Source organism: Danio aesculapii, chromosome 24 (genome assembly GCF_903798145.1).
Source record: "Danio aesculapii chromosome 24, fDanAes4.1, whole genome shotgun sequence".
Lineage (NCBI taxonomy): Eukaryota > Metazoa > Chordata > Actinopteri > Cypriniformes > Danionidae > Danio > Danio aesculapii.
This window is the reverse complement of record NC_079458.1, coordinates 9,307,377-9,317,906: the sequence shown is the minus strand read 5'-3', so window position 1 is coordinate 9,317,906 and position 10,530 is coordinate 9,307,377. Positions and strand designations below refer to the sequence as shown.

Below are 10,530 nucleotides of genomic sequence, written 5' to 3'. Positions count from 1 at the left end.
TGAAGGCATGCAATCTATGCACTTAAACAGACCTGTGGAGCACTATAAACATGAGGTGAACTACACATCGTAGTTATAATAGAAAATGACATTCTTCAGAAATGATAATACTTATATAATTCATAAATATGAAAAAGAAATCTGAACAAAACAAGTGGATTGAAGTAATCACCGTTCTGTTAATCCACACTTAGGCAATCCTCTTTTCTCAATAAAAGCACAACAGTGTGTAACCTACACAGGCAAATGGTGAAAATATAAAAGACATCAATCATTTTAACTCCTTTAAATCAACCAATACAAAATTACAGTTACATCTGTATTAGGGCTGGGTAATTAATCAAAAATGAATCGAAATCGACATTCAGCACCTATAATCGGTCTAATTTTTCCAGGTCAATTTTAAAAATTATTGTCCCTGGCCTTGCTCGGTTAAGGCTAATTTATACTTCTGCGTCGAGTACACACGTATGGTCTGGCGCAGGCTTCTGCATGTTGTTAGTTATTTTCACTTTTCATAAGAAAAAAAGTGACTTTGTTTTAGGCAATGGTTGTTTACTTTCAGTTGTTCAACATTGTTCACCCTCAAAAACCTCTCACTTGTAATATGTGAGCATAATTACTGTACATAACTTGTCAGTGAATTTCGAGGGCAAAAATTTTTTAAATTACATAAAGTAATCGGTCAATAATCATAATCGAGTTAAAATGCTTAATTAATCGAGATTTTGATTTTAGGAAAATCGCCCAGCCCTAATCTGTATTGAGTTTTGTCTTACGAACTTTCACATATCAAACAATAGAAAATATTGAAATCCTCTTATAAATAATCTAAAAGAAATCTTTGCAAACCTCCCATTATGTGTTAGTGAGTTAGTTTATTCTTTCATGAAATTAAGAAAAACTACATAAATGTACTTGTATAAATACACAACTAAATAGAAATATTCACATATGCGGCAAAAAAGACATTTAAATATTTTCAGAGAAACACAAGAATTATTTTTACTCGCATCAATTTTTGCAATTAATTAAATTTGAAAATTGACGCAAACAGTTTTACAAATGATTCACACCAACTTGTGCTTGTGTTTCAGAAATGAGACATTACAAGTTACTTAATAATTTAGGTTTACATGTTTTGTTAAATCTATTGTAAACATTTATATCAGGTGTTCTCAAACTCGCTCCTGGAGATCCAATGTCCTGCAGATTTTAGCTCCAACTTGCCTCTACACACCTGCAAGGATGTTTCTAGAAAGCCTAGTAAGAGCTCAATTAGCTAGCCCAGGTGTGTCTGATTGGGGTTGGAGCTAAAATCTGCACCGGATCTCCAAGATCGATATTGAGAACCACTGATTTATATGATAACACTATTAAAACCATTCACAGCATAGGTCTCAAACTCTGCACAGTTTTTCTCCAACCCTATCAATCACAGCTGATCCAAAAAATCGAGTTGTTCAAAGGAGTCATGAGCTACGTTTACACTGCAGCCAAATGTGGCCCGAATCAGATTTTTTTTGCCCACATGTGACTCAGGTAATGATAGTGTGATCAGCCCAAACCGCATGGAATCTGATCTTTTCAGGTCAGATCTGTGCCACTTTCATATGTAGTCTTAAATCAGTTCACAGTTCAGCCATCACAGTTCAGTCTGCATCTGCTCATGAAAAAAAAGGTGAAAAAAAAGCCATGTTTTCATCTTCCTGAATTAAATTTACTTCAGTAATTTCATTTAAACATGTAAAAGCTGGTGCACATACAAACAAGCCATACGGTATTTGAAAGAAAAAAAGTATAATGATTTTACAAAATGGTCGACTCGGAACAGTTAGAAGTAGGAAGACCTGAATCCTGTATGTGGTTGCTGTTTCCCGACACACAATTTTGTCCTTCGGCACGCTGTTTTGATTGACAGTTGACTTGGAACATGACATCATCAGACGGTTCATACATGTGAACCTCGTAGGTCTGACCGTCCACTCTGAACATTGGGACAGTGCTAGCCAAGCACACATGATTATCCTGAACATTATGATTATTTCCGGCTATCATCCATATATCAGAGCAGGGCTGAGACGGACATGTTTGATGGTTGTCAGACTGGAAAGTGTGATTGTCATAAATTTCCCGCTCTTTCACGTCACCATCCTTAGCATCCTTTGCTTGAATGTTATTGGTGTAACTCTTCTTCATGGCTTGTTCTTCCGGGCCTGATTTGTTTTCAGCCGGCGTCCCGTTACACATATCGAAGAAGGTCAAAAAAACAGGGATAAAAGTCAAACCGTGGAAGAGCCCAAAAAAGATGACCAAGAACATAATTTTAAAGAAAGTCCTAAAAATGTAATTCTTGGACGCAGACAAGACGACCACCCCAAGAATAGTGGACACCGCACCCTGCAAAATGGGGTATCCTAAATTAAACAAAGCCTCCACCGCCTTTTCGTTCGCACTGGGCTTCTTGTTGGACACAAAGGCATATGAAATATGAGCAGAAAAGTCTACGGAAAACCCAATGCAGACGACAAGAATGATCATGGAAATGGTGTCTAAGTTAACATCCCACAATGCCATGAACCCAGTGACTCCGACGATGACAGACGCAATTGAGAAAGTGACCCAAAGGGAGCACAGAGGATTTGGGATTAGGAGAAGGGAGATAAGAAGCATCACTGCTGTGGTAACCGCAATGTTTTGGATTGTGTTGCTGACTATTACCGCATACTGGTCATGGTAGATGAAGGCAGGGTGGTACACTAGTAAAGGAACAGGGCACTTTTGGGCAGTATCTCGTAGTTTGTTTAACATGTTCATTTCATCCAGAGCAGTGGAGATGTTTACGGTCTGTATGAAAAACCGAGACGCGTGGATGGAGTTGTTGGTGAAATTAACGTCCTGTTTGAAGTCGGAGTAAAATCGTAGAAATGTTCCCAAATTCTCTTTGAAGACGTCTTCAGCGCTCAGATTGAGCTTCGTGTGATATCCGTAGTACTTGTAGGATTTGATCCAGGAGGTGAATATGTCCTTTTCGATGAAGGATAAGTTTTTGAAGTCTTCGATGCAGGTTTCTAGATCCGACATGTACTTTTCATCCCAGTATGGAAATTCCTGTCGGATGACGACCATGATGTTTGGCCCATATTCCGAAAAATACGCCTTCTCGTTATCGTAATATTTGACCACGTAGGAATCATCAGCCGCCAAATTGCGGAGATCGATTCCTTCCTGAATCTGAAAGCAGCCATAAATGCTGACGATTAAATAGATGCAATAAAAGAGGATCACAAACACCTTCGTCCAGGATTTGGTCAGAAATGGGCCGTAGTATTTTTTAAAGAAGTGATTCATGGGTTGCACCTCCTCTGAGCCAGTATGGCGGTCGTACGCTCCTCCAACGCAACATAATTCATACCATTTCGACTGTCCTACAGCACACTCTTCGGGTACTTCCTTGCAGGTCAGCCAGTGCTTGTTGCTGTTCTCTCGTCGTCCGTTAAGTACGAGGAACGCTCCGAAAAAAGTGACACTGTAGATGTAGCAGAAAAGGATAGATGTGCTGGTGTACAGGCAGAAAGAGCGGACGGAGCGGAAAGGTGTCATGAGGCCGATGTAGAAAGCGAGTACGTCTGTGAGAGTGGTTATGGTGATTGAAATAGCCGCTTCTTTGTATGTATTAGATAGGCGAGTCTCCACTCGATCGTGAACATTCGTCTGCTGCCAACAGGAGATGAGGATGAACATGTCGTCCACTCCAATCCCTGTTTAAAAACATCAAAATGTTCATGGTTAATCTGACAATATACATTTAGGGCTGCATAATAAATTGACGTAAAATCGTATTAATGATTTATTTCAAACATTCGACTGGGTTATAAAGTGAGTACAAATGTCAGTATAAGAGCAATTCCATGCAAATGTCAACTTATTATCATCATTATACTCATTAATTCTTTTGGGTTGTGCGGTTTAATTCACAGAATTTCTACTAAGCATTTTGTATACTGTAAACGCAGAGTAATTGTTTTCATCACATCCATAACACAAGTTTATTTTCCACATTTAGGATCTAAAAAATGTTAACAGATTTATATTTTTCTGACTCGATCCCATAACACTGTGGTTAGTTGTTATGTGAAATATAAACAGATGTTTCAACGTTACAGTGGTCCCTCGCTATAATGCGGTTCACCTTTCGTAGTCTGTTTCGCGGATTTCTTGTGCAATTTGACATGTTATAATTTGACAATTTATAGCAGTGTGAGTCTGAAATGCTGTACTGTAAGTTTTTTTTGTCCCCAACAAACTCCATAATGTCAATGAAACATTCTGCACCATCAAGGGCACTTGCGGTAGCACCCAAAAGACAGAGGAAGATCCTAACCATCACACAAAAAGTTGGACTTCTGGACTTGCTAAAGGAAGGTGGAAGTTACACAAGTGTTAAAACAAGAGAAAAAAGTGTGAAAATGGTAATGCATGTCTGAGAAAAGAGTATAAAGAGTGTAGTGAGGGATTTTACAGCCTTAAAACATCTATAATAATTGTAAAAATTAAAGCAGACTACTTCACTAATTCACTTATTGCGGGCTATTTGTAGAACGTAACTCCTATAATTAACGAGGGACCACTGTAATGCTAACATATACTTTCTCTGTGAATTCATGTTTTGAATTTGTACTGCAAATGTCACATCCATAACGCTGGAATTGCTCATATGTTGTATTTCCAAGTGCTTTCAGATGTAGCAGCTTTTACTACGAAGGGTTGTAGTTCACTGAGAAGCTACACAAACAGCTGTCATTATCGCAGAATGATTATCTGCGATTTGACTATCGCATGATTGTATCGCATTTGATATTTTGCTTAGCTTGTCTGAATTATCCTTCCCAAAAACTCCTAAATTAGCTGCATTTCCATCAAGTTGCTAGAGTGGCTGACTGTAGTATTGGTAAGCTAGTAACCAACAGTAAACAAGGCAAGCATTATAAAGTCAAGTGGGTGTAATGTTCACTACATAAGAATTTATATTTCAAATGCATTTCCATCTCCAATTATATGCATTAAAACTTTTTTGTCCAAAAACACCTCCAAAGCGAAGAGGTAGGGGTAAAAAATAGAATTGGGATTGGGCCTATATCTCAAATTTTTTATTTTTGAGTGAACTATCCCTTTAAATTTCCTTTTTTAGCACTGCTTTATAGTGATGTGTAAAGTATTACCTAATATTAGGAATGGAGAATTAGCAACTGTCATGACAAAAGGGACTCCAATGTGTAACATCATGCCGAAAGCAGACAAAACAGCCAGTCCAGCAGAGAAAACCCCAAATGTTGCAACCCATACTTTGTTTCTGACACAGTCGAACCTGGAAAAAAAACAACAACAACAATATATTTTTAAAGGATTTCTCGCAGGAAAATACAACTGTTTATCTATCTATTACTTAAATGTCTTTCTGTTGCATGTGATTCTTATAGATGTTGTCTTTAAAATATGTTTAAATAATTATGAACAAATCATGAATGCTGTATGTATTTTAATGAATCATTTCTGTTCCCTTTTACAGAGCTTTTTATGTGACAAATAAACAATGAAAAACTTGGACCAGAAGATGCAAAGGTGAATTAATATTTGTACATATCTGACTGCATAATAATGATTTTTATATTGTAAAATGACCAAAGATCAAGTATGTGGATATGTTTGACAAATTCAGCTATGCTATTTTTAATTGGACTCTGCCTAAACTAATCAAATAATTTGTTTAAATATTAGAGCAGGATTTGCAGGTAAAGTGTAAAGTTGATAATCCATTACTTTTGATTCTTATAAACGTTTAATACAAAGAAATATTGAGGAGGAAGACCCTACCATATAAACTCATGAGCATAATAGACCAATGAACTAATCATACCTCAAGCAAGAGAGAATGGAGAAAGCAATGGCGATGACGTAAGTGATGGAGAAGAGAGGAATGACATCTTTTGTGTTTGCCTCAAACTCCACCTGCCTTGACAAAGATGTGGAGTGGGTCACCTGAGGATGCACAGTTATCATAATCACATCATTTCAGCTCATGGGAGTAGATACATCACAAGTTCTCACGATTCTGTAACTTCAGTTTAAAAAGAAAACAGCTGCAACAGTATTAATTATAAATTAATGTAATAATATATTATAAAATAATGTAAATAATAAATAAATGTGATATTTTCACTGATAATATATACATTCACCGGCCACTTTATTAGGTACACCTGTCCAACTGTTTATTAATGCAAATTTCTAATCAGCCAGTCACATGGCAGCAACTCAATGCATTGAAGCATTTAGACATGGTCAAGACAATCTACTGCAAAAACTGAGCATCAGAATGAGGAAGAAAGATGATTTAAGTGACTTTGAATGTAGCATGGTTGTTGGTGCCAGACTGGCTGGTCTGTGTATTTCAGAAGCTGCTGATCTACTGGGATTTTCATGTACAACCATCTCAAGGGTTTACAGAGAATAATCCGAAAAAGAGAAAATATCCAGTGAGTGGCAGTTCTGTGGGCGCATCTCTGAATGCACATGTCGAACCTTGAGGAATTGGACAATAGTAGATTGGAGAAATGTTGCCTGGTCTGATGAGTCTTGATTTCTTCTGCGACATTCAGGTGAAAAGGTCAGAATTTGCCGTCAACAACATGAAAGCATAGATCCATCCTGCCATGTATCAATGGTTCAGGCTGGTGATGGTGTAATGGTGTGGGGGATATTTTCTTGGCACACTTTGGGCCCATTGGTACTAACTGTACTAAGCATCGTGTCAATGCCACAGCCTACCTGAGTATTGTTGCTGACCATTTCCATCCCTTTATGACCACAGTATACCCATCTTTTGTGGCTAACTCCAGCAAGATAACGCGCCATATCATAAAGCGCGAATCATCTCAGACTGTTTTCTTGAACATGACAATGAGTTCACTGTACACAAATGGCCTCCACAGTCACCAGATTTCAATCCAATAGAGCACCTTTGCAATGTGGTGGAACGGGAGATTCACATCATGGATGTGCAGCCGACAAATCTGCAGCAACTGCGTGATGCTATCATGTCAATGTGGACCAAAATCTCTGAGGAATAGTTCCAGTTCCTTGTTGAATCTATGCCACGAAGGATTAAGGCAGTTCTGAAGGTAAAAGGAGGTCCTGGTACTAGTAAGGTGTACCTAATAAAGTGGCCAGTGAGTGTATATATGAATATACTGTCTTTATTTACTATTATATTATTGTCATTTAGAGCACTTTTTTGCCTAGAAAATATGGAAATTTGCCAGAATAATCAATGTTTTCATTTGTTATGATTGAAAATCAACGTTATTAACCAAATATTGCTTTTAAAGCACTGGAATTGTGTTGTCTAAAATTATTTTAAAAATGGCACCTTTTTTTTGTTAATTTGTAAATGCTTATAGTTGTGTTTAAGTAAAACATTGTTTTTTGGTTTACAGTAGCCTAACTGTGAAAAGGGGATGACATTTCTTACTAATTTAAAATAAAAATGCAATAAGAGCCTTTTTGCATAAAATAACGCCAAGATGTCATCTTTTAAAATGTGTATAAATTAAACTTTAGACAACGCGATACCATTGTTTTAACTTGACATGGAAATATTCATTAAATAATAGGGCAGGGTGGGCACAGTTGCAACACCTTTCGCATTTTTCTTCAGTACTCAGAGAATTTTTAATTAAAATTTTAATATAATAAACCCATATCTATTAGACACCCACTCACATTGTTGTAATATTTGTACATATAATAATGTGTGCAGAATTTAAACTTGAACAGACAGAGTCAAATGTTGCAACTGACCCCGAGCAGAGGGACGGTTGCAACGTTCATTGAAATGTATTGTTAAAAAAATTCTAAAACATCAGGTTGAATTTTATTGACATTTTGATACATTTTTTGTAATAAGACTAAATGTAAATTTGTTAAATTAGCCATATAAATACAGAATATAAAAAAAAACAACAAAAAAAAAAAACCTGAACAAAAATATCTTTACTGAAAATCTAGACAGAACCTTTACTAAACTACTTCTTTAAACTTTAAAATAAAGTAGTTACTCAAAATAAAAAATTAAAATAAATCATTAAAATTGTACATTGGTAATATGACAAGCTTTTAAATTAATTTTGTAATTGGGGACAGTTGCAACATGTCAACTCTGTCAACCATGATTAAACTTCCTCTTCTAGGGAGATACAATAGCTTTAAAGCTTAATATCTATATTTAAAGCTAAGAAAACAGGGATTTAAATTACATGAATAAATAATGTTTCACAAAAACCGATGACAACATGAGACATTTTCTGAACATTAAACAAATTAACTTTTTTTTTTTTTTAACCTCAAAATGAGTTTTATACTGAAGGAATGGTCCCACACGGCTGATTTCTTTCTGATTGAAGGAGGGTCTAACTGAGAATATGTAGTATGAATATCATCACTCTAGCTCAGGAGTGCCCAAACATTTTCTTATGAAGGGCCAAAAACCAAACTTGATTGAGGCTAGTGGGCCGAATGTAAATGTTGTCATAAGTAATTTCCTAATTTGTTTTATAATATTTAAAAATAACTAGAAAACATTGCTTTATATGACCTAATAGAGAATATATTTTTACATTTTATAATTATCTTATTACAACAAAAATAATCTCATTTATAAGTGAATGGAGTAGTTTTTGCTTTGATTTGCTCGCTGATGTCTTCTGCCGTACTCTATACGTGGACTGACAGTAATTACATTTTAAAAACTCTGATTTATTTACAACATTTAATTGAAAGATTTAATGTCAGTTAGCTTTTTTGTATCTCATCAATAAAACAAATTTATTAGAAATTAGACAAACAAATTAGAAATGACGAAAGGCATTTTCCCCAACCCTCTCCATGACTCCATCATTCTCACGCTCTTCTCAGATGGGATGGAGGGCCAAATCAAAGGTTACTCTGGCCCGCGGGCCCTACTTTGGGCATCTCTGCTCTAGCTCATTCCTGAATGGAAAAATAAGTCTTGTTGCAACTGCCCCATGTTGCAAACGTCCTCACTCTCCCCTACTGATTATTTGTTATTCTGAACAATTGTCATTGTAAAATTAGAAAAAGAGAGAGAATATTTTATGTGTATTACAGAATAAAATAAATAATTTCCATTTTACATGAACACATGTATTCATAAGTCCAAAAAAACTCTAGGTTTTAATCCAACGTTGGGCCAAATATGGACAAAACAACAATTGGGTTAAAAATTTGTAACTGTAATTTAATTGAAAAAATAATAACTTTGTGTTTGTCCATTATTGACCCAACGTTGGATTAAAACAACCCAGAGTGTAAAACTGCCCAAAATATAGCCTCGTGACAACCAGCAGGCCTACATAAGTAAAACCTGACCTACCTTTATGGAGTTTAGCGACAAATTAGACGGGAAAACCTTGAGGAACTCATTCAGCCATAAATCAGTTCTAGTACGATTATCCTCCTTAAGAAAGTAAAACAGACGCACTGACTTCGCGCTTTTAATAACAGAAGAGTTCAAATTCACTCCACCGACCGAATAACCCAAGAAAATGTAGGAGAATCCGAAGCGAAAGAACGGAAAGGAGAGCTCGGTGGCCTCCAAATTCTCCCCGTAATACTTGTGGATGTCCAATATCTTGTTGGGAATGCACTTCTTGTATCGTCTTGCGCAAAGTCCCTCAAAAGTGAGCACCTCGTGACCCGTGGACACATTCAGCTCCTTAACTTTCCTATCTAAAGTCACTATCTCCCGAAAAGCAGCGTCTGTGAGGATATTGGAGGATTTAGTCACGGCTATGAAGGACGCGTAAACCCCGTCCGTGTAGAGTCTTTGGTTGGAGAACAGCGAGTCGTTTTGCGGGAAGTTCTGCTGGACAAACCGCCTCTCCAGCTTGGCTGGACCGTTTACAGGTGTGAACTGATCCTCAATGTCATTGGCTTCACGATCTTCTAGGAAGCAAAAGCCAGTGCCTAATACAGCAGAGATGAGCAGGGGAGAGATGAAGAACCACCAGGGGTAAGTGCCCACAAAACGGCCGAACTTCTGAAAGCAAATGGAGATCGGCTTCTCCACGCAGTCTGTGGTGCACCCAGCCATGTTCACCGGCATTTGGAAAGATTAAAAAGGGGGAAAAAAGAAAAGTTTTATGATGAAATGCTGTGGTAAGTTAATTCTAAGAACGCAGAGCTTATTTAATCTGTGTGCGAATTTAGTTTAAAGCATGTAAAAGTTAAACTAACTATATAGGCTAGACTATTTCGGTTTAGAAAGAGCTGCATTATGCATGCAGAGTATCTTAATATCCTTGCGCATTTTGTGTGTGTGAAAATCTTCAGGGAACAAGCCAAGAGCGACCACTGACGGACGCCTGAAAACATATTTAAGGTAAGTGTATTTATTTAGCACATTTCATTCACGATGATAATTCAAAGTGCGTTACAAAACAGTTTAAATTT

At 36.8% G+C, this 10,530-nt stretch overlaps 1 protein-coding gene across 1 annotated transcript; it reads right to left on the bottom strand.

Moving 5' to 3' along the window:
* Window positions 1–1,079: 1,079 nt before the first annotated feature.
* On the bottom strand, window positions 1,080–10,183 carry ptchd3a (patched domain containing 3a). The gene is made up of 4 exons (XM_056450148.1): window positions 9,452–10,183; window positions 5,918–6,039; window positions 5,223–5,368; window positions 1,080–3,761 (listed from the first exon to the last, which is right to left on the bottom strand). The coding sequence occupies exons 1-4, from the start codon at window positions 10,181–10,183 to the stop codon at window positions 1,810–1,812; spliced, it is 2,952 nt and encodes a 983-aa protein (XP_056306123.1). The 3' UTR covers window positions 1,080–1,809.
* Window positions 10,184–10,530: the final 347 nt, after the last annotated feature.

What these genes read in the sequence shown, in the direction of transcription:
- ptchd3a (XM_056450148.1), bottom strand. Translation starts at nt 10,183, where the DNA reads ATGCCGGTGAACATGGCTGGGTGCACCACAGACTGCGTGGAGAAGCCG. An exon ending in TGTCGCTAAACTCCATAAAG is followed by an intron (nt 6,040 to 9,451) that starts GTAGGTCAGGTT and finishes GTGCATCCTCAG; the next exon opens with GTGACCCACTCCACATCTTT. An exon ending in TCCATTCTCTCTTGCTTGAG is followed by an intron (nt 5,369 to 5,917) that starts GTATGATTAGTT and finishes TTTTTTTTCCAG; the next exon opens with GTTCGACTGTGTCAGAAACA.